This window comes from Lissotriton vulgaris, chromosome 7 (assembly GCF_964263255.1).
Source record: "Lissotriton vulgaris chromosome 7, aLisVul1.2, whole genome shotgun sequence".
Taxonomy (NCBI): domain Eukaryota; kingdom Metazoa; phylum Chordata; class Amphibia; order Caudata; family Salamandridae; genus Lissotriton; species Lissotriton vulgaris.
The window spans coordinates 1,609,959,447-1,609,984,035 of NC_141695.1; the positions used below are offsets into that span (position 1 = coordinate 1,609,959,447).

A 24,589-nucleotide genomic window follows, 5' to 3' on the forward strand; every position below is an offset into this window, starting at 1 on the left:
AACACCGGCCTGGATCGGACCATGCCAACGCAGACGGTCTATCCAGGTATTTCCGCCTTAGTGATGAGAACTCCCAAGGGATTGGGTAGATCTCCCCACTTTCAGCTGGGGGGGACGCGTGTTAGACCTGTCTGCATCTGGGGATACTCTAACCAACATTATTTATTTTTGTCCCCCTTAGCCTCCCAGAGTTTCTGTTTTTATTTTTTATATATGTCCATCAGGATTTTTCAGTGCTGTCAGGGGGCTAGGTGTTCCTTGGCTATGACGCCATTTTTCCCTCATAACCTGTGAGGCCTAGTCAAGCCCCTTGAAAATCTAGGGACATCCAGAAACCTAAAATGGTGTCCACCAACTGCCATAACGGACACTACTGGAGAACAGGCCATAGGCTAACATAAGGAATTTTCTAGAAGCAACCAGTGACTTCTGCAGGTCTCAGGCCACCCTATAAAAGGCCAGCGACCAGCAGCCATTTTGTGCATTACTTGAGGTGACCAGTGTGGAGAGAGGCGACTTGAGGAGGAGGATTGTGCACTAGTGGTGACAAGATTGACCTGCGGGGCCAGCTGTCATTTCACTGGGAAGTGCCCCCACCTAGGCTGACCAAACCCCACTGTTTCAGCAACCATCTTCAAGTTACCAGGAACTCTGTGGCGAGTCTGTCAAGAACTGTAATCCCTGAAGTGTGGCTACCAGGGACCGGTTAGTCCCATCCTGAAGGTTGTGTGCAGAGGGGCAAGCTGGGACCCAGCCCCAAGCTAACTGACCCTAAATTCAGGGGGTAACATATAGCAATACTCGCGACTGCAGCGCTCCAGATCGACACCCCCCCTCCCCTTGACGGGGAAAGCGGCAAAACCAGCTGTCGTCCCTACCTGGAAGCGACGCCTCCGCCGAGTGCATTTCCTGACGTGAGGGCAACAGAAGAGGGAGAGCCCAGCTGACTTGCCTCGTCATTCGAAGAGCTCCGTTGAGGCGCTGGAAGAGGCGGGAAGCGAAGCAGAGCCCAGCTGATTGCCTGCGAGGCGGAGAAGGACGCCGTCGCGTCGGAAGAGGTGCGCTGAGCCGGAACCGGCAAGAAGGACCCAGCGCGTCGGAAGAGGTGCGCTGAGCCGGAACCGGCAAGAAGGACCCAGCGCGTCGGAAGAGGCGGGCGCAAGGCGGAGTCAGGAGGGGCCGGTCGCGTCATCGGAGGTGCGTCAAGGCAGAGCTCCAGTCAGCGGGAACATCGAGGAGGCAGAAGCGCCACATCGGACGCCTCGGTGGAGCACCTCAGTCTGGGGTAGGCTGCTCTGACACGCCACGACAACTGCTGGAAGTCTTCCCAGGCACCGCGTGACACGGGCAACGCCAGCTGCACCGTCTGCAAAGCCAGAAGTAAGCCGGGGAGTGAGGGAGTGGGAGGCGGCTGTGCCGGCATTGTTTAACCCCTGTGACTGAACAGTAAACACGGCTATGAAGTGTTGAGGCCTTCCCAGTAGACCTTGGGGGAACTTGACTTCTGCTTATTAACTCCAGGCACGAACTGTCAGGTTCGAGTACTTGTGCCAGTGGTCAAGGGACTGGGCCAGAGAAATACATTGAAGTTAGAACTTTCTGTCAGGTTCTCAATCGTTACACCCCTGGAGTTGGAACCCTTAACAGAGAGGTGTAGCCATTCAGTAAATAAGGGGGGGAAGCCTTATTAACTCCTCTTGTCTCCTATTTAGCTTTTAGTTGGCTGTGAGCTCTGAGAACAGCGCTGCTGGGGGTAGGAGATTGTCGTGCTTGAACAAGAGCGCTGAGAACAAGAAGGGTAATGAAATGTACATGCCAGGTCTGTAATGTAAATGTGTAACCTGTATAGTGAATATTTCTGACTGTGATGACTGATTGATAAAGTAATCTTGTGGGTTTGATAACAGTTTCTTACAAGGGAAATGTACCTATGAATTAGCATTCCTAGAGTGGGAAATATACTGAGGTTGGTGTAACACAGGTGCATTATTGCTAAACTAATTGTAAACCCATTTTTCATAAAAAGAAGAGTCATATTATTTTTATAAAAGGTAATGGTATTTTTCCAAAAATCGGTGTTGTGTCTTTTGTTTTAGTGGTTAATCACTGAGTTACTGTGAGTGGGTTTTGTAAGCACTTAACCAACGCCTTGAGTTTAGCTGTAACCACTACTGTGCCAGGCTACCATATGTAGTCTAGGATACCCTAGGTCCAACATAATTGGTGTTTCAGCGGTGGGATTACGGATTTGTGCTTACACTCACTTAGGAGTAACGCAGTGCCTACCACGGGACCCCACCTGTAGTTTTCTCCCTGCGGCCCTCTTAATCACTCAGTATTCAGAATCTGACATTTCATAGTATCAAGATGTAGTGTCCACTCAGTATTCAGAATCTGACATATCATATTATCAAGGTGTAGTGTTCATTTAGTATTCAAAATCTGACATTTCATAGTATCAAGGTGTAGTGTTCACTCAGTATTCAGAATCTGACATATCATATTATCAAGGTGTAGTGTTCATTCAGTATTCAAAATCTGACATTTCATAGTATCAAGGTGTAGTGTTCACTCAGTATTCAGAATCTGACATCATGATATCAAGGTGCAGTGTTCACTCAGTATTCAAAATCTGACATTTCATAGTATCAAGGTGTAGAGTTCACTCAGTATTCAGAATCTGACATATCATATTATCAAGGTGCAGTGTGCACTCAGTATTCAGAATCTGACATTTCATAGTATCAAGATGTAGTGTTCACTCAGTATTCAGAATCTGACATATCATATTATCAAGGTGTAGTGTTCATTTAGTATTCAAAATCTGACATTTCATAGTATCAAGGTGTAGTGTTCATTCAGTATTCAAAATCTGACATTTCATAGTATCAAGGTGTAGTGTTCACTCAGTATTCAGAATCTGACATCATGATATCAAGGTGCAGTGTTCACTCAGTATTCAAAATCTGACATTTCATAGTATCAAGGTGTAGAGTTCACTCAGTATTCAGAATCTGACATATCATATTATCAAGGTGTAGTGTTCATTCAGTATTCAAAATCTGACATTTCATAGTATCAAGGTGTAGTGTTCACTCAGTATTCAGAATCTGACATCATGATATCAAGGTGCAGTGTTCACTCAGTATTCAAAATCTGACATTTCATAGTATCAAGGTGTAGTGTTCACTCAGTATTCAAAATCTGACATTTCATAGTATCAATGTGTAGTGTGCACTGAGTATTCAGAATGTGACATCATAATATCAAGATGTAGTGTTCACTCAGTATTCAGAATCTGACATTTCATAGTATCAAGGTGTAGTGTTCACTCAGTATTCAGAATCTGACATTTGATAGTATCAAGGTGTAGTGTTCACTCAGTATTCAGAATCTGACATCACATAGTATCAAAGTCCAGAGCCATTTGAGGCTGTCATCACTGTGTCAGGCCAGAAAGATTCCCATCGCTATGGGTCTGAGCATCTTTAATGATGAAATTATAGACTTTTCTCTATCCTGGGAGTGTTATAAGGGCACATAGCCACCTGTAAGCTGCACTGTACATCCTTTACAGAATTATGCCCCATCCCAGCTTACTCACCCTCTCACCAGAGATGTCGAGCCGCAGCACTCCGGCTTTGTAATAGGCATACATCGCAGAATCAAAGAAATATTCAGACAGTGCTACATATACCATCCTCTGGTCATCTTTTAAAACAGGGTAGACAGCCTCGTTGGGGATGGTGTCGTTCCCATTGTGGAGATGGTAGAACATTCCCTGGGGAGCAAAATACGAGATGGGGTCAGGCACCATAAGCGACATATGCAAAACAAAAGAGAGAACTAGAACAGCGTGCTGAGGTTAAAGGCAGGAGTTATGTATCAGGCGAGATGGCAGTGTGTAGAATGAGAAGTGCTAAATGCCCTTCTACCAGTGAGATCTTTTCAAGGAATGCAGATTGAACCTGGTGATCTGGTTGTGTTTTCACACTACCTGTATAGATTCCTGGTTCAAATAAAAAGGAATAAATCAAACCTAATAGACACCGGCTATCTGTCCTCCAGTTCTTAAATCATCTTGCCACTTATAATATGGTGAAATCCATGTAGTGAAATCTGTGTCAAAAGTCCTTCTACATAATTTGGTAAAAGTCTAGCACTTCCATGTTCCTAACTCTATGGAGCAGCTGCATGTCCCTAATTATTTGGTTGAGTCTGCCTCGAACAACCTGATGCAACCTGCCTCTAAGGATAAGGAGCAGCTGGTCCTTCAGGACTAGGAACAGTCTCACTACAAAGTGCTGGAGGAGTCTGTACCTATCAACCAAGGAAATCCTGTCCTTAAGAAAATCCAATGTACCTATAACAACATACAGCAACCTGTCTCTAATGGTGTATAGCAGCTTGTCAATTATGTCCAGAGACAATTAGGGCCTACTGACATAAAAAAAACTGCAAAACAACAATGGGAGAGGTAGGGAGATATAAGGACACTCTCTCAGTCCCCGGTTAGATACAAATAAACAAAAACAGAAAGGTCAGATCGGTCTCAAAAAAGCCACAGGGACGGAGCGAGATAGATAAGAATCACACACCCACTTTGGGTGGATAGGAAAGCCCTCATACACCGACCTAGTCAGTGTCATGCTCCATCACCGGGCCCCACCAAAGAGGCCGAGTGCCTCTTCGTTGTGCTGCGACGCCAGAAAGACTGCGGAGCTGGTTGTGTGAGAAGGGCGTGCTGTGAGGGTAGCTAAAATTAAAAGTGCCTAAAAGGGTATCAGTAAAAAAAGTTTAATGAGTGGGGGCTTTCCTATCCACCCAAAGTGGGTGTGTGATTCTTATCTATCTCGCTCCGTCTCTGTGGCTTTTTTGAGACCGATCTGACCTCTCTGCTTTTGTTTATTTGTATTAAAAAAACTGTTCCTAGGAACCAGTAACTTACACCTTCTGACTTGTAACTTTATGGTCAAATTACTCTTATCCTCAACATGATCCTTCCCTGGAGATTCCCAGGATCTTACCTTGAAATCCATCTCCAGACTATCTTTAGTCACAACGGGGTCATTCAGGAGTGAGTAATCGATGCCAATGTAATCATCCACAGGATTCCTCACTGTTCAAAAAGAAATTCTCAATTAATTGGCGCTTCATCCCAGGAAAAAGACATGAGTCTATGACAAATCGCAGAGGTCCACCAAGGAAAGAGTAATTTCCACTGTTCCCTCAACCATGGCACGATCGATTCATTAGGATTGTTATGCACTTAGGCCAATATTATGTCTAGAAGTTAATACTATCATGCAGCGACGTATCTAAGATCAGTGCAGTCCTTGAGGCTTGCAGCTTATGGATTCTAACACAGAGTAGAGTATGTTAGTAAGTCTCATTGGAGGCTCTGACCTACCTGGCACAGTGTCCAGCAGAGAGTTCAACAGCACCATTCCAGCATGGTTGAGCGCAGGACAAATCTGAAATTAAAACACAGTGTCATGAATCCATGTTACAGCAGAGCAAAAGGTGAACAAGCGATAGCTCAATACTGGGAATTGAGACCGCACGGTTTCTCAGCATGTTTTGTGTATTTCAAGTGCAATATCGCTGCTGGGAATGCACGCAACGCCCTCTCCACAGCTATAGAAGACAATACAATTGGACCAGAAAGGGCTTCATCACAGCAGGTCCATGCATCAGCTCACGCAGGGGCTGGTATTTGTGAATTGCTTCTGCTTTCTGATTTGTTAGTGAATAGCGATGGCCACTCTGTAGTTAGGGTTAGCAGAGATAGGAATTCCTTGACGTTTTGTCTCTTAATAACTTTGCACAAGTTTGATGAATCTTTGCGAAACCTTCCAAACTTATTCTTCCTCCTAGATTGGCAGATGATAGCAAAATTTAACAGTGATAGGTCAAAGGGGCACAAAGAAAACAAGCATTTGCAATGTAATAGGTCTCGCATTAGGAAAGTTTGAGGTATTGGTATTGTAAATGACACATTTTTTATTTATGTGTTGGTTTTGAAAATAGCGAAATTAATAGCTTTGTCATTTACAATGCCAATAGTTTTAACTTTCGCCTACATGACACCTACAGCATTTGTAATGCAATATGTGTTGTATTTACATGTCTTAGATGTATTAATATTACAAATAACAATGGCTTTTATTTTTTTAAATAATTAATACTTAAATAAAAGTTATTGTAATTTATAATGGCAATAGCATAAACTTTTGTAAATAACTTTTGGGAAGATTATGTTCAGTGTATTTTATTGTTATGAAAATCCAAGAACAGAAGTGAAATATTAACATCTTTTTGTGACATTTGTAATAAAGCTTGAAACATTGAGAGAACATATTAGAACCAGTTGTTGAAAGGTTGCACAGAGTGATGCTGTGGCGTTCAGTGGTGCTGAGTGATGCTGTGGCGTTCAGTGGTGTTGAGTGATGCTGTGGCCTTCAGTGGTGCTGAGTGATGCTGTGGCCTTCAGTGGTGCTGAGTGATGCTGTGGCCTTCAGTGGTGCTGAGTGATGCTGTGGCCTTCAGTGGTGCTGAGTGATGCTGTGGCATTCAGTGGTGCGGAGTGATGCTGTGGCATTCAGTTGTGCTGAGTGATGCTGTGCATTCAGTGGTGCTGTGGAGTTTAGTGGTGCTGAGTGATGCTGTGCATTCAGTGGTGCTGTGGCGTTTAGTGGTGCTGAGTGATGCTGTGGCATTCAGTTGTGCCGAGTGATGCTGTGGCATTCAGTGGTGCTGTGGCGTTGAGTGGTGCTGAGTGATGCTGTGGCATTCAGTGGTGCTGAGTGATGCTGTGGCATTGAGTGATGCTGTGGCATTGAGTGATGCTGTGGCATTGAGTGATGCTGTGGCATTGAGTGATGCTGTGGCATTGAGTGATGCTGTGGCGTTGAGTGATGCTGTGGAGTTGAGTGGTGCTGTGGCGTTGAGTGGTGCTGTGGCGTTGAGTGGTGCTGTGGCATTCAGTGGTGCTGTGGCGTTGAGTGGTGCTGTGGCGTTGAGTGGTGCTGTGGCATTCAGTGGTGCTGTGACATTCAGTGGTGCTGTTGCGTTGAGTGGTGCTGTTGCGTTGAGTGGTGCTGGGGCATTGAGTCGTGCTGTGGCATTGTGGGGTGCTGTGGCATTCAGTGGTGCTGAGTGATGCTGTGGTGCTGAGTGGTGCTGTGGCGTTGAGTGGTGCTGTGGCGTTGAGTGGTGCTGTGGCGTTGAGTGGTGCTGTGGCATTGAGTGGTGCTGTGGCATTGAGTGGTGCTGTGGCGTTGAGTGGTGCTGTGGCGTTGAGTGATGCTGTGGCCTTCAGTGGTGCCGAGTGATGCTGTGGCCTTCAGTGGTGCTGAGTGATGCTGTGGTATTCAGTGGTGCTGAGTGATGCTGTGGCATTGAGTGATGCCGTAGGCATTGAGTGATGCTGTAGGCATTGAGTGATGCTGTTGCATTGAGTGATGCTGTTGCATTGAGTGATGCTGTGGCGTTGAGTCAAGCTGTGGCGTTGAGTCAAGCTGTGGCGTTGAGTGGTGCTGTGGCGTTTGAGTGGTGCTGTGGCGTTTGAGTGGTGCTGTGGCGTTTGAGTGGTGCTGTGGCGTTGAGTAGTGCTGTGGTATTGAGTGGTGCTGTGACGTTGAGTGGTGCTGTGGCGTTGAGTGGTGCTGTGGCGTTGAGTGGTGCTGTGGCGTTGAGTGGTGCTGTGGTGTTGAGTGGTGCTTTGGCATTAAGTGGTGCTGTGGCATTGAGTGGTGCTGTGGCATTCAGTGGTGCTGTGTGATGATGTGGCATTCAGTGGTGCTGAGTGATGCTGTGGCATTCAGTGGTGCTGAGGGATGCTGTGGCATTCAGTGGTGCTGAGGGATGCTGTGGCATTCAGTGGTGCTGTAGCGTTGAGTGGTGCTGAGTGATGCTGTGGCAATGAGTGATGCTGTAGGCATTGAGTGATGCTGTAGGCATTGAGTGATGCTGTGGCGTTAAGTGATGCTGTGGCATTGAGTAATGCTGTGACATTGATGCTGTGGCTTTGAGGGATGCTGAGTGGTGCTGTGGCGTTGTGGAGTGCTGTGGCATTCAGTGGTGCTGAGTGATGCTGTGGTGCTGAGCGATGCTCTGGCATTGAGTAATGCTGTGACATTGATTGATGCTGTGGCGTTGAGGGATGCTGTGCGCTGAGTGGTGCTGTGGCGTTGTGGGATGCTGTGGCATTCAGTGGTGCTGAGTGATGCTGTGGTGCTGAGTGATGCTGTGGCGTTGAGGGGTGCTAAGTGATGCTGTGGCGTTAAGTGATGCTGTGGCGTTGAGTGATGCTGTGGCGTTGAGTGGTGCTGTGGCGTTGAGGGGTGCTGTGTCGTTGAGTGGTGCTGTGTCGTTGAGTGGTGCTGTGGCATTGAGGGGCGCTGAGTGATGCTGTGGCGCTGAGTGATGCTGTGGCACTGAGTGATGCTGTGGCGCTGAGTGATGCTGTGGCGCTGAGTGATGCTGTGGCGCTGAGTGATGCTGTGGCACTGAGTGGTGCTGTGGCGTTGAGTGATGCTGTGGCCTTGAGGGGTGCTGAGTGATGCTGTTGCGCGGAGTGATGCTGTTGCGCTGAGTGATGCTGTGGCGCTGAGTGATGCTGTGGCGCTGAGTGATGCTGTGGCGCTGAGTGATGCTGTGGTGCTGAGTGGTGCTGTGGCGCTGAGTGGTGCTGTGGTGCTGAGTGGTGCTTGTGGTAAATGGTTCTATGTATTTTCCCTCTCTACCACTTTATCAGAATGTCCTGTGACATCATGGAATGTTAGTGTGCCTCCCTGTGTTGAGATTGTCAGTTGGTCATCTGAGGCTGAGGAGCTGGTAGCTGTCTCCTGGTGGGGTTTTCTCCTTGTAACTTCCTATCCTGTAACCTGCCACCTAACTACCTGTCAATAAAGAGGGATCTTATACTACAACTGGACTACGCATCTTTGTTTGTGTACCACATTTTGGCGACGTTCTGAAGCTTTCATACTGGAGGAGTGTTTATGTTCCCAATTAATTTGGGAACTTGTAGCCTGTGTGACACAGTTTTCGATTGAGGTTCAGTAATTTGGGTTTTCGAACCATCTGTGCTATACTACCTCCAAGTGCATCTCCTAGAGTGAATGGGAGGGCACTCAGCCTTTGCTGAAATATTTTGTAGGGTGTAAATCATACAAGTCTTGTGTTTTTGTGTTATGATTTCGTTCATTGGTCAATTTATTGTGAATGTGTTGTATATAGGTGTGTATATAGTGATGTATATGATGGTATATGTTGTACAAAAAAATTGTGTATAAAATCATTTGTTGATGTTTGTTACAAAAGAAAAAAAGAACAAAGAGATATGAGCTTAGTGATTACAAAAAACAATATAAAATGTGTAATCTAGTCCCTTTGTATGAGTGATGGGGTGGTATAAATTGGATTTTTCCTAAGTGCACTAAATGGCATAGAAATAGGTGAATTAATTGTCTCCTATTTAGATAAGTTACAGTAGATCTTTTCCTCCTTTTTCCGTTGTTTTTTACTTGCATTTTGCGAGATTGTCAGTTGGTCATCTGAGGCTGAGGAGCTGGTAGCTCTCTCCTGGTGGGGTTTTCTCCTTGTAACTTCCTATCCTGTAACCTGCCACCTAACTACCTGTCAATAAAGAGGGATCTTATACTACAACTGGACTACGCATCTTTGTTTGTGTACCACAGTGCTGTGGCGTTAAGTGATGCTGTGGCATTGAGTAATGCTGTGACATTGAGTAATGCTGTGACATTGATTGATGCTGTGGCATTGAGGGATGCTGTGGCGTTGTGGGGTGCTGTGGCATTCAGTGGTGCTGAGTGATGCTGTGGCGTTGAGTGGTGCTGTGGCGCTGAGGGGTGGAGTTGGAGGGTGGAGTTGGTGGAGCATTTTAAGATGGTTGCCGCTAACCTGACTGAAGGGTGGTTGCTGTCTGTGTGGTGGTTAACCCCTTCCATGCTGATGACGGCCCCCATCCGTCATGCATTACGGTGCTCGTGTGCTCATGACGGCTGGGGGCCGTCATAAAGCCATTGATTCTTTAAAAGCCTAGCACACGAGCAAAATCGGCCCAGCATGGAAGGGGTTAAAGGACAGGCTTGTTGTTGCCAGCTCTTTCCTGGTTGCTGGTGCACTGAACAGCATTGATGCAGCAGCTTTATGTTAAATACATTAATCACTGCATTGTTTTTTTTCAGTCTTGTTCCAAAATACATTTTAAAAATCAGAGCCCTGTGTGTTTTTCTTTGGTGCAGTTCCTATGTGATGTATCATATAGATGCATGCGTCTTATTATATAAAAAGATGAGTGATTTGTTTACTAAATGAAGTGACACTTCGTTTATCTTTATTAGCTTTCTGTGACATCATTTTGCTATCACGGACTTCAAATATGAACTTTGCTAATGTTCTGAAATAAAATATTACACGATTCACATTTCTTCTTGCAAATGCGACAGGAGGCGAGAGAAAGAGAGAGGGGGGAGTGATAGGCATGAAAGCGCTAGCGGCAAAGGGTGACCTGCTGAGCGCGTGATTGACTGTATGTGACACAAATTGTGGTATGCAAGCTTCCTTTCAAGTCGGGTGGGGGGGCGGGGGAGCAGGGTAGTGAGCGAGTGGGAGGGAAGGAGCATGGTGGTGTGCGAGGCAGATGGGGTGGGGGGCAGGGGAGCAGGAGAGTGAGCGAGTGGGAGCGAAGGGGCATGGTGGTGTGCGAGGCGGATGTCTAGTTGGGGTGATGGTGTGTAAATAAATGTGGGGAATTGCAAATCTTGTCAAGGCCAAACAGAGCAGCTCAAGCATTTAAAGATGGTTGCCGCAACCTGACTGAAGGGTGGTTGCTGTCTGTGTGGTGGTCGAAGGACAGGCTTGTTGTGTGCTGCTCTTTCCTGGTTGCTGGTGCACTGAACAGCATTGATGCAGCAGCTTCATGTTAAATACATTAATCACTGAATTGTGTTTTTTTCAGTCTTGTTCCAAAATGCATTTTAAAAAACAGAGCCCTGTGTGTTTTTCTTTGGTGCAGTTCCTATGTGATGTATCATATAGATGCATGGGTCTTATTATATAAAAAGATGAGTGATTTGTTTACTAAATGAAGTGACACTTCATATCTCTTTTATTAGCTTTCCGTGACAATTTTGCGTAAATGCTGTGTGCAGTCCTCATTAAAACATGAGCAGCAGGACTGCTCCAGCTTCGGTGTGGAAGTGGGCGCTTGAAAAGCTCTCGGCATTGCTGTGGGGTGGGGGGGCGGTGTTTGGGCGGGGGAGCAGCAGCCTTTGATGTCTGGTGCTGTGAGAGACAGCATATGGGGTGTGAGTGAGGCCAAGCGTGCGCCTGGCGAAGCGTCACGCTTCAGTAGACCACATGCATTGGGAGGAATCCGACGATAATAGTTCAGAGCTATAAATAGCTCGACCTAAAAAGGGGGTACCAAAACACGTTTTTGCCCAAATGCATTTTCTTTAGACTTTTTGTATTGGACATAGCAGCCAAATAGGCAGTTGGGCTTGGTTGAAATTTGCCAGGAATATACATTATGATGTGCAGATGATCCATTTTGAGGTTAGAGGTAAGAATTTTCTAAGGTATGAGGACATAAATCTTAGTGATACCTGTTGTCTCGGTAGTTTGGGGGTAATTTTGCAAAACTACAGTAGTACACGTCAAAGACAAGGCATTATCTCATTGGCTAATGACTCAGTCATGTTGTTTTTAGTGCAATTTAGTGCAATTTGGCTGTGTTCTGGGTTAGGGCGTAAAATACAGGTAAATAGTAGGTTTTAGAATTTTTACTACCTATTACCATTTAATTAAAGTGGCAATAGGTAGAAAAAATATTTATAATGTTTAATACCTTGAGAAAAAAAACGATTACAGAGAACCGCAGGACTGTCTTGGAAGTACTGCGGTCCTACAAAAATAAATATAACTTCACCATAAATCTTTTAACAAGATATATAAAAATAAAAATAATTGTCTATGCCTATTAATACTTCAATAAAGTGGTAATAGGTAGGGAAAAACACCTACTAGTTACCTATGTATAAGAACCTAACACAAAATACAGCCAAACTGTGCGAAAAATGACATAATGACTTCCCATCGGCATGTACCATGGTATACCACAAAAGTTCTGCTATATTCTATGGTACAATGTGTCACTAACACTTAGATTTATTATTGAATTGCTTTCCCCTTGTGCAACACATGGTTTTGCATGGCCAATGCAATACTTAAGAGAGATTTACAAAACAACTTAAGGCCCCCATGCATGGCCCTGCATTGGTTCATAAAACTGGATAAACAAGGCGGCGCAAATTGTTATCTTGCGATACTTTTCACGCCACATTCTGCATTCTTCCTAATTACATCTACATCTGTATGCCACTCCATTCCATGCTACTCCACTCCACATCATTCCTCTGTATGCTATTCCACTGTGCGACACTCCACTGCACACCACTGCACTCTACGCCACTACACACTCTGCCACTCCATTGTACGTAACTACAGTATACGCTATTCAACTCTATGCCTCTATATGTAAGCAGCTACACTATATGCCACTACACTCTATGCTGTTCCACTGTGCGACACTCCACTGCACACCACTGCACTCTACGCCACTACACACTCTGCCACTCCATTGTACGTAACTACAGTATACGCTATTCAACTCTATGCCTCTATATGTAAGCAACTACACTATATGCCACTACACTCTATGCTGTTCCACTGTACACACCTCCACTCTACTCCACTCAACTGTATGGTATTCTACTCTACCCCACTCCTGTGTACGTCATTGCAATGTGCACCACACAACGCTACGCCACTTCACAGTACACAACTAAACTCTACGCCATTACACTGTATGCAACTCCACTGTATGGTATTCCTCTTTATTCCACTCAACTGTACACCACTCCAGTGTATGTCACTCCAATGCACGCTACTCCAGTATACGGTATTCCACTTTATGCCACTTCACTGTATGACCACTCCAATCTATGCTATTCTATTGCACGCCATTCCACTGTAGCCCAGTCCACTGTACGCTATACAACTGTATGCCACTCCTCTGTAGGCCAACCCACAGTATGCTATTCCACTGTATACCACTCCACTGTATGCTACTGCAGTGTACAATACTCCAATCTATGCCACTCCATTGTAAGCTATTGCATTGGATGCCATTCCACCCTATGCCCCTCCATTCTACCCTATTGTACTGTATGGCATTTTAGTCTATGCCAGTCCACTGTACACTACTTCACTTTGCGCTATTCCACTGTACCCCACCCCACTTCACTTCACGCTATTACACTGTACTCAACTCCATTCTACGCCATTCAAATGTGATTTCACTCTAGCCCACTCCATTGTATGCCACTGCAGTCTACACCATTCACTTACACTATTAAACTGGACGCAACTCCACTCTATGGCACTCCATTTTGTTATTCCACTCTATCCCAGTCCACTTTATACCACTGCAGTGTATGCCACTCCACTGTATGCCACTGCACTGTATGCTACTCCACTATGCGCTATTCCACTCTACGCCACTGCACTGAACACTACTCCACTCTACGCTATTCCAGTGTATGGAGCTCAACCCTACACCTCTCCGATCTACGCTATTCCATTGGCCAACACTCCACTCTATGCCAATTTACTGTATTATATTTCACTCTACCCCACTCCTGTGTACGCCACTCCAGTGTATGCTACTCCATTGTATGCTACAGCACTATGCGTTATTCCACTGTATGCCACTCCACACTTCTCCACTCTAAGCTACTCCACTCTACACCACTGCACTGAACACCATTACACTGTACGACATTCCAGTGTATGCCACTCCACTCTACGATACTCCACTTTTCACTATTTCACTGTATGCCACTCCATTTAACAGTACTCCACTCTACAGTACTCCACTCTACACCACTCCAGTGTACCTACTCCAATATACACTACTCAATTCCACGCTATTCCAGTGGACAGTACTTAACTCTGCCACTCCATTGTATTATATTTCACTCTATCACACTCCAGTGTATGCCACTTCAGTGTACAGAACTCCATTGTATGTTACTGCACTATACTTTATTCCACTCCACTCTTTGACAATCCACTATATGCTATTCAACAGTATTCCACTACGCTGTACACTACTCCACTTAATGCCATTTCACTGTATGCCACTCTACTCTACCCAACAACATTGTACGATATTTCATTGTATGCCACACCACTGGACGTCACTCCACTGTATGCTATTCCACTCTACCCCACCCCACTCCATTGTATGCTCCTGCAGTCTACCCACTCCTTTGTATGTATTCTGACTCTAGTGTACACCATTCCACTCTACGCCACTCAATTGTACACTATTCCATTGGACGCCTCTCTAGTCTATGCCCACTGTATTCTATTCCACTCTACCCCACTAGACTGTAGTCCACCCCACTAGACTGTACATCACTCCAGTTTACGGGACTACACTGTACGCCTGTGCACTCTATATGCTATTCCACTCTACGACACTGCACTGTACTATACTCCACTGCGCTCACAACTGTGTACGGCACTCCCCTTTTGTGACTCCACTGTAAGACTCTCTGCTCCACTGTATATACCTCCACTCTATGAAACTCTACTACAACACTCTAGTCCCCTCTATCCCCATACACTCCACGGTCCAACTTTAGACTCCACTCTATACCTGGACACTCCATTGTACAACACTCTGTTCCACTATCTGACACTTTTGAATACTTTATGACACAGCACTCCACTCTAATATACGAGATGCCACTTCAATTTATAATAATGAAATGAAATTGTGATTTATAAAGCACACTACTAACCGTGGGTGTCTAGGCGCTAGAACCATCTGGCAGATAAAAAGAGTGATGACAATAATTTAACCAAACATAAGGAGCCGGTGAAAACAGACATTAAAAAATATATATATATTAATTGTTGAACAACCATGTTTTGAGAGCCTTACGATAGGTAAGGATATTGTTGATACATTTTAGCTTGAGGGTCATTGAGTTACAAAGTTTGGCAGTAGCCACTGGAAAACTCCTGCCACCCCAAGTGGCTTTCCTAACTTTTGGTACCACCAAATTAGCCAGAGAGGATGATCTTAATGTTCTGGTTGGGGTGTACAATTGAAAAGGCTTGCAAATAGATTCCAGTCCCTCAAGATGAAGGGCCTTAATGGCTATACATAGGGATTTGAAAATCACCAGCTTTTCCACCGGAAGCTAGTGGGGGGAGGACAGAGATTGGGGGACCGATTGATGTTTTGGTATCCCAAGAAGTAGTCAAGCTGAAGCATTTTGGACCACCTAGAGCTTATGCAGTGATTTCTTGTGGGCGGTAAGAAACAGCTCATTGTAATAATCAATTTGAAAAAAGAAATCAAGAGCGGTGATCACTGCTTTTCGCAGATCAGTGGGAGGAAGGGAAAGACTTTGCTGAGCGACTTGATGAGAAAAAATCAGGAGGTGATAGCATTACCATATGCCACAAATGAAAGTTTCTTGTCAAATTGGACAGGTTTTTCACTTTAGGGACAGGAATCGGGAGAGCACCCAATTCCAGCGGCCAACATTTGGGAGACCAGAAAGATGGGTGATTGCCAAAAAGAAGAATCTCATGTTTCTCTGATGTAACTTCAGACAGTTGTTAGCCGAACAGCTCCTGATCTGTCACATGCAATCATGGAAGCAGTCGGCAGTTCTATCTAAGTCTTCGGTAAATGACACCACAATATGGATGCCGTCAGCATATGAGACAACAGCGAACCCAAAACTTTTACTCAGCAACGCTAAAGGTGTAAAGTGTATAGATTAAAAAAAATTGGACTCAGTGCCGAACCTTGCAGAACACCACAGGGTAGTGTAAAAGATGATGAGCTGTAACCATTTAATTCCACAAATTGAACTTTATCCGTAAGAAAAGATTGCACATTTTTGAGGGCAGCGCCTCGAACACCTAACTCATGCAAACGATTGATGAGAGGTCCATGGTCAATGGTGTTTACCGCTACAGAGAGATTCAACAAAATCAAGGCAGCATTATCTCCCTTGTCCAAGCATTTTCTAACATATTCAGAAGCTGTGATTAGAGCCTACTCCATACTATGTTGACTTCTTAAGCTTTCTCTACCATCTTAGCAGGAAATGGAAGCCAGGATATTGGTCTGAAATTACTGGGGTTATCTGCATCTAAGTTTGAAAAACGGGAGAATAGATATTATTTTCCATTTTTTAGGAAAATATCATATCCTGATAGGAACATCTGATTGAAGATCGGTAGTAGATAACTAGGGACAATTGCAGGAGCTAAGTGTAAGTTTGCTCCACTCAACGCTATGCAACTACACTTTTCTCCACTCCACGCCACTCTACATCATGCCTATACACTCTATTATACTTTACTCCTAACTTCATTGCGCCACTCCACTCGACTCTACTTTGCTGTACGAGACTTTACCTCACTCTACACCACTGTACAATTCACTCTATGCAACTCTCTATAAAAACACTCATGCACTCTATGCAACTCCACTCCACAACACTCTACTACACGTTATGGCACTCTCTGACATTTTACTTCACTCTATATCACTCCACTCCACTGTACGATACTGTATGCCACTGTACAACACTCTACTCTATGCTGCTCTAAGATACTATAGACCACTATACAACTCAGTACACAACTCTTTCTATGCCACTGCATGACACTTTACTCCACTGAACTCTGACACAGTACTCCACTCTACTACACTGTATGCTACTCAGCTCTACATCTTTCTACATCGTTGTATGCAGACCCACTCTAGCACGCTCTTGTAAGAAAGTGTCCCTTTTTGCATGGTTGTCCCCACTTTTTGCCAAACTGTTTATGTACTTTGACTGATGGTGCCCTGGGTTCCTGCCAACCAGGTACCCAGGGCCTATGTTCTTTTCCTAAACTGTACTGTTGCAAAAGCCAGTTGACCACTCTCTGGCCACATGTAAGTCCTTTGTAAAAGGTACCATAGCTACCAAGGGTACTGTGACCAGGGAAGGCCTCTAAGGGCTGCAGCATTTATTGTGCCACCCTTAGAGGCCTTGTACCTTTACACTGGGTGCAAGATACCAGTGGTGAGGGTACAGGTGCATGAGCCCTATACCCCTACAGTGTCTATGTCAATTCTTAGACATTGTAAGTGTAATAATGCCATAAAGAGTATATGGCGTTTGGAGTTTGACATTATAAACGCCACAGCACCATAATGGCTTTACTGGAAACTGGGAAGTAAGGTATCAACCTTCCAGTACATTAAACCCACACTGATGCCAGTGTGGGATTTAAAGAAAAATGTACTTCGAGGCCATCTTAGAAATGCACCCTCAAAAACGACCTAACTCTAGTGTCCTGGCTGAGTGGCTGCTCACCAGCCGCCACCACCAGACCTGTTTCTGAACCCCTGGGTCGAGAGCCTGCCGCTCTTTGGGTCCTGAAACAACGCACATCCTGGGACGAGGTGCCAAACCTCCTCCCCCAGGATGGTCAGGTTCGACGAAAGGGGAACTTCAAAGGCTTGCCGCCTTTGTGAGCTGCACCAGCCATTTGCTGCTCCCAGCAACTGGCCTCCGCCGGTTTTGACCCCCACTTTGGGAGGGAGAATCGGTGGGTAAAGTGTGCCCACCTTTTCCAACCCCACCTCTCAGGTGGGGGAGGCGAGGTGAAGCCCAACTCTCAGCCCTCACGTTCTTGCACATGGGGGACCCAGCCAACCAGAGTGATGCTTTTCCCCCCTCCCACTGGAGGGTGGCATAATAGGGGATGTACCCACCCCAAGGAAGTGACCCATAGGTCTTGACCTGGGCCAACCTGTAACACCCCTAAATCTAGTATTAAGGGGCAACACTGAACTTTGTCGCCTCAGATAAGAAGAAAGAAGAAGGACAGAAGAGCCTTGCTGAAGAAGAAGAGGAGGACACCAACTGCCTTGGACTCAGCCCTGCCGGCCTGGATCCAACCTCAACCTGCCCCAGTGAAATCCCGGCGTGTCCTGCAGCCAGCAGCCCCCAAGAACCCAGAGGACCAGCCTTGCCTTCCCAAACCAAGACTTTGTCTCCTGTGAGCACTGGATTTGCTCACCCACAGACTTTGGCTCTGGCCAAATCCGCGAGTCTGCACCCGACACACACAGCCTGAGTTCGAGTGGCCCAACACCACAACGAGGTCTCCCCGGTGATCCTGTCCTGGGATCTGTTGATACCTGACTGCCTCAAGTCTCCAACCAAAAACATGCAGCTCCTTTCTGGAGGATCCCCTCGACTGCGACCGGAGCCGGTAAGAAAAACCTGATGCCTAAAGACATCCTTGCACCCGATGCCCCATTGCCTTGAGTGGCCCAATCTTAGTCTCCAAGCCTGCAGTGTTTGTTGCAACCGGAGAATCCCCATTGAAATCAACAGGACACCCAACGCCAAACCAGCACCTTGCATCCGGCCGTCCCTGTGCCGCTGTGGGTGCACTTTGTGTACTAAACCGGATCCCACTTTGCCCTGAGCCTAACACCAGCAGCTTCGCTCCCACAACCGTGTAGCCTTCTCGTGAGCAGCCACCAACCGGAAGTCCCCTAGGCCCAATTGGATAACATTGGGCCTCAGCACTCTGCACCCAACTGCCCTAATGTCGCTGAGGGTGCTTAGAGAGTGCATCCTCGCCCTGGGAGAACCCTGGTTCTAACCCCAGAAACCAAACTCCCACCAACAAGTACTTACCTGTAAACCGATAATTTAATTTCCTCCCATAGAATTGCATTGACTGTTTTTCTTTGAAAATTCTTCTAAGAGTAGAGTTGGTTTATATGAAACCTTGAAAAACTGGATATGTGTAAAATCTGAGGGGCAAGCACGACGCAGCTCCAGCAAGGCTCTGGGGTGCCCTATCTTCACAATGCTGTTTCAAGCAGGCGCAGGGATTTGACGCAGCAGGGGCTCAAAAGAGACTGAGTGAAATCTTGTAGATTTCATTCTACCACTTTTAGGAGGGGTGCCTGCACCGGAACGACCCGCAGCGCAGGAACGCCTACATCTGGCGCAGGGCTTTACAACGTGACTCATCTCCCAGATACGTCACGTTGTAAATACCACGCAGCATGGCGCTGGTTTTGCGCCGCTGCTGCATCACAAAAGTGACGCAACGGCGGCGTAAAAGAGGCGCAAGGGGCTTGTAAATCTACCCCTGAATTACTTACGTTTTTGTCTAGAAAATGTCTGTGTGATATCTAGGCATATCACACTGATTAGCAAAATTAACTTAAAAAGTAATCCAATAAGTAACGTGCACAGTAATCTAGAAAGTAACTGAAAAGTAATTTTGAACTGTCACTATCCTGTAAATCAACCAACTGCATTTCAACCTGCATTTATCTGTAATTCACTGCATATAGCTTGCAAAGTATTATTTCACTTACCAGCACCAGGCCTGGCTTGGTACTAGAAATAGAATAACTAAATAATATTTTTATAACAAACAAATTGGTCTGAGTTTAGTCTTTGAGTGTGTGAAATCATTTCTTGCCTGAGTTGGTACAATAAATATATACACACACATACACATAATACTGGTGGTCACCTGTAGGTAGTTATAGTTAGGACTTAGTTTCCGTAGGAAAAGTGATTTCTATTTTGCTAATAACGTTGGCGCTCTTTGAGAAATCTTTGTGAAATTTTCAAAACTAGTTTGACACTCACTTCAGGTTTGGGCTGTAGCTGTGTCTAAAGTTTCTATGGAAAAACTAATGGGGACAACGTTTTTTGGGAGCCCCTTTTTTTCCAGCCCCCATTTGATGGATCATCAAACTTTCCTTGTGCAAACTTGTAAAAAAGCTGCACTTTTTGGGAAAGTATTGTGATGACTCAGGCCCACACAAAAGGCACTCCGATGGAAACACAATCCTAACTATAACTACCCAGTGGTGATCGCCGTGTTCGAGATATATATATATATATATATATATATATATATATATATATATATATATATATATATATATATATATATATATATAGTGCAATACGTACAATGTTGATTTAATGAATTGCTTTTCTAAACATTAGTTTAAACTGATTTGCCCTTCCAGGGCGGAATAAGAAAATACAAGATTGTTTATCAAGTGACAACTAACACCACATTAACTGTCTTCAACATTAACGAATATTGCCTTTATTAATCTTTTGCAATTATGTTTGAGTTTATTTTGCCATTCAAAGATGGCGCTCATGATTTGCATTGAGATCCGTTTTCTATGTTGTTTATTATTGCCTTTATCAACTTCCGCCTTGCCGTCGCCAGCTGTCACTGACGAAGGCAAGTGCTGAAACGCGTCTGTTTCTTAATTTTGTGCAATAAACCGTAACAAGTTTAACCTACTACGAGTGCTGTTTCTGTCTCTTCTGACTGCGGAGCTTGAATATATATATATATATATATATATATATATATATATATATATATATATATATATATATATATATATATATATATATATTAAAGCTCCAAGTTTGCCCCCAAGGCATAGAAGCACTCCACACCAGGTAACAGTGAGCCATTTATTGGTATAGAACAGCAACAGCACACCAATGCGTAATTCCAGCTTCTTGTCGTCGAATAGCCTGACGCGTTTCAGTGCCTTTAGCACTTTCCTCAGAGGCTCGACAGTCTTTGCAGGCACAGCTGAACCACCGCCCTAAAGTACACAGTTCACGCCCTCAGATGGGCTGCTTCATTAAGCTTCGTGGCCTTATGGGTCATGTAGTCCAAATTAAACTCCCGAATGGGCGCCTTGTTTACTTGCTGGCGAGAAGAAATTAAAAAGCCCTCAGATGAGCCTCAGCATGCTGTTCTGTCCATAATTCCATACCCGATGTCCCATCTGAGGGCTCCGTATCATGTGAAGCTCGTGGCCCCCACTGTGGCGGGGTGGTGCCTCTATTGCGGCTGGGCTACCGCGTCAATATTAAAGCTCCAAGTTTGCCCCCAAGGCATAGAAGCACTCCACACCAGGTAACAGTGAGCCATTTATTGGTATAGAACAGCAACAGCACACCAATGCGTAATTCCAGCTTCTTGTCGTCGAATAGCCTGACGCGTTTCAGTGCCTTTAGCACTTTCCTCAGAGGCTCGACAGTCTTTGCAGGCACAGCTGAACCACCGCCCTAAAGTACAGAGTTCACGCCCTCAGATGGGCTGCTTCATTAAGCTTCGTGGCCTTATGGGTCATGTAGTCCAAATTAAACTCCCGAATGGGCGCCTTGTTTACTTGCTGGCGAGAAGAAATTAAAAAGCCCTCAGATGAGCCTCAGCATGCTGTTCTGTCCATAATTCCATACTCGATGTCCCAACTGACGGCTCTGTATCATGTGAAGCTCGTGGCCCCCACTGTGGCGGGGTGGTGCCTCTATCGCGGCTGGGCTACCGCGTCAATATTAAAGCTCCAAGTTTGCCCCCAAGGCATAGAAGCACTCCACACCAGGTAACAGTGAGCCATTTATTGGTATAGAACAGCAACAGCACACCAATGCGTAATTCCAGCTTCTTGTCGTCGAATAGCCTGACGCGTTTCAGTGCCTTTAGCACTTTCCTCAGAGGCTCGACAGTCTTTGCAGGCACAGCTGAACCACCGCCCTAAAGTACACAGTTCACGTCCTCAGATGGGCTGCTTCATTAAGCTTCGTGGCCTTATGGGTCATGTAGTCCAAATTAAACTCCCGAATGGGCGCCTTGTTTACTTGCTGGCGAGAAGAAATTAAAAAGCCCTCAGATGAGCCTCAGCATGCTGTTCTGTCCATAATTCCATACCCGATGTCCCAACTGACGGCTCCGTATCATGTGAAGCTCGTGGCCCCCACTGTGGCGGGGTGGTGCCTCTATCGCAGCTGGGCTACCGCGTCAATATTAAAGCTCCAAGTTTGCCCCCAAGGCATAGAAGCACTCCACACCAGGTAACAGTGAGCCATTTATTGGTATAGAACAGCAACAGCACACCAATGCGTAATTCCAGCTTCTTGTCGTCGAATAGCCTGACGCGTTTCAGTGCCTTTAGCACTTTCCTCAGAGGCTCAACAGTCTTTGCAGGCACAGCTGAACCACCGCCCTAAAGTACACAGTTCACGCCCTCAAATGGGCTGCTTCATTAAGCTTCGTGGCCTTATGGGTCATGTAGTCCAAATTAATATCCCGAATAGGCGCCTTGTTTACTTGCTGGCGAGAAGAAATTAAAAAGCCCTCAGATGAGCCTCAGCATGCTGTTCTGTCCATAATTCCATACCCGATGTCCCAACTGACGGCTCCGTATCATGTGAAGCTCGTGGCCCCCACTGTGGCGGGGTGGTGCCTCTATCGCGGCTGGGCTACCGCGTCAATATTAAAGCTCCAAGTTTGCCCCCAAGGCATAGAAGCACTCCACACCAGGTAACAGTGAGCCATTTATTGGTATAGAACAGCAACAGCACACCAATGCGTAATTCCAGCTTCTTGTCGTCGAATAGCCTGACGCGTTTCAGTGACTTTAGCACTTTCCTCAGAGGCTCGACAGTCTTTGCAGGCACAGCTGAACCACCGCCCTAAAGTACACAGTTCACGCTCTCAGATGGGCTGCTTCATTAAGCTTCGTGGCCTTATGGGTCATGTAGTCCAAATTAAACTCCCGAATGGGCGCCTTGTTTAGTTGCTGGCGAGAAGAAATTAAAAAGCCCTCAGATGAGCCTCAGCATGCTGTTCTGTCCATAATTCCATACCCGATGTCCCAACTGACGGCTCCATATCATGTGAAGCTCGTGGCCCCCACTGTGGCGGGGTGGTGCCTCTATCGCGGCTGGGCTACCGCGTCAATATTAAAGCTCCAAGTTTGCCCCCAAGGCATAGAAGCACTCCACACCAGGTAACAGTGAGCCATTTATTGGTATAGAACAGCAACAGCACACCAATGCGTAATTCCAGCTTCTTGTCGTCGAATAGCCTGACGCGTTTCAGTGCCTTTAGCACTTTCCTCAGAGGCTCAACAGTCTTTGCAGGCACAGCTGAACCACCGCCCTAAAGTACACAGTTCACGCCCTCAGATGGGCTGCTTCATTAAGCTTCGTGGCCTTATGGGTCAAGTAGTCCAAATTAAACTCCCGAATGGGCGCCTTGTTTACTTGCTGGCGAGAAGAAATTAAAAAGCCCTCAGATGAGCCTCAGCATGCTGTTCTGTCCATAATTCCATACCCGATGTCCCAACTGACGGCTCCGTATCATGTGAAGCTCGTGGCCCCCACTGTGGCGGGGTGGTGCCTCTATTGCGGCTGGGCTACCGCGTCAATATTAAAGCTCCAAGTTTGCCCCCAAGGCATAGAAGCACTCCACACCAGGTAACAGTGAGCCATTTATTGGTATAGAACAGCAGCAGCACACCAATGCGTAATTCCAGCTTCTTGTCGTCGAATAGCCTGACGCGTTTCAGTGCCTTTAGCACTTTCCTCAGAGGCTCGACAGTCTTTGCAGGCACAGCTGAACCACCGCCCTAAAGTACACAGTTCACGCCCTCAGATGGGCTGCTTCATTAAGCTTCGTGGCCTTATGGGTCATGTAGTCCAAATTAAACTCCCGAATGGGCGCCTTGTTTACTTGCTGGCGAGAAGAAATTAAAAAGCCCTCAGATGAGCCTCAGCATGCTGTTCTGTCCATAATTCCATACCCGATGTCCCAACTGACGGCTCCGTATCATGTGAAGCTCGTGGCCCCCACTGTGGCGGGGTGGTGCCTCTATCGCGGCTGGGCTACTGCGTCAATATTAAAGCTCCAAGTTTGCCCCCAAGGCATAGAAGCACTCCACACCAGGTAACAGTGAGCCATTTTTTGGTATAGAACAGCAACAGCACACCAATGCGTAATTCCAGCTTCTTGTCGTCGAATAGCCTGACGCGTTTCAGTGCCTTTAGCACTTTCCTCAGAGGCTCGACAGTCTTTGCAGGCACAGCTGAACCACCGCCCTAAAGTACACAGTTCACGCCCTCAGATGGGCTGCTTCATTAAGCTTCGTGGCCTTATGGGTCATGTAGTCCAAATTAAACTCCCGAATGGGCGCCTTGTTTACTTGCTGGCGAGAAGAAATTAAAAAGCCCTCAGATGAGCCTCAGCATGCTGTTCTGTCCATAATTCCATACCCGATGTCCCAACTGACGGCTCCGTATCATGTGAAGCTCGTGGCCCCCACTGTGGCGGGGTGGTGCCTCTATCGCGGCTGGGCTACCGCGTCAATATTAAAGCTCCAAGTTTGCCCCCAAGGCATAGAAGCACTCCACACCAGGTAACAGTGAGCCATTTATTGGTATAGAACAGCAACAGCACACCAATGCGTAATTCCAGCTTCTTGTCGTCGAATAGCCTATAGATATATATATATATTTCACCAATAGCCCTTGAGCTTTTCAAGACGCACTCAGCAGCATTCCAGCTCTCCGGCTTTCAGTGATTTTATCTCCGTTGCTCCCGGGTGATG

At 46.0% G+C, this 24,589-nt stretch overlaps 1 protein-coding gene across 2 annotated transcripts in view; it reads right to left on the minus strand.

The window, feature by feature from the left end:
- Nucleotides 1-24,589, minus strand: part of PLTP (phospholipid transfer protein) — a 258,838-nt gene that overhangs the window by 53,454 nt on the left and 180,795 nt on the right. For both annotated transcript variants that reach the window (XM_086932536.1, XM_086932537.1), the window contains exons 7-9: nt 5,411-5,474; nt 5,028-5,119; nt 3,605-3,781 (exon numbers count right to left, since the gene is read on the minus strand). In XM_086932536.1, coding sequence (XP_086788662.1) covers nt 3,605-3,781; nt 5,028-5,119; nt 5,411-5,474 — 333 coding nt within the window. The remainder of the gene's footprint in view (nt 1-3,604; nt 3,782-5,027; nt 5,120-5,410; nt 5,475-24,589) is intronic.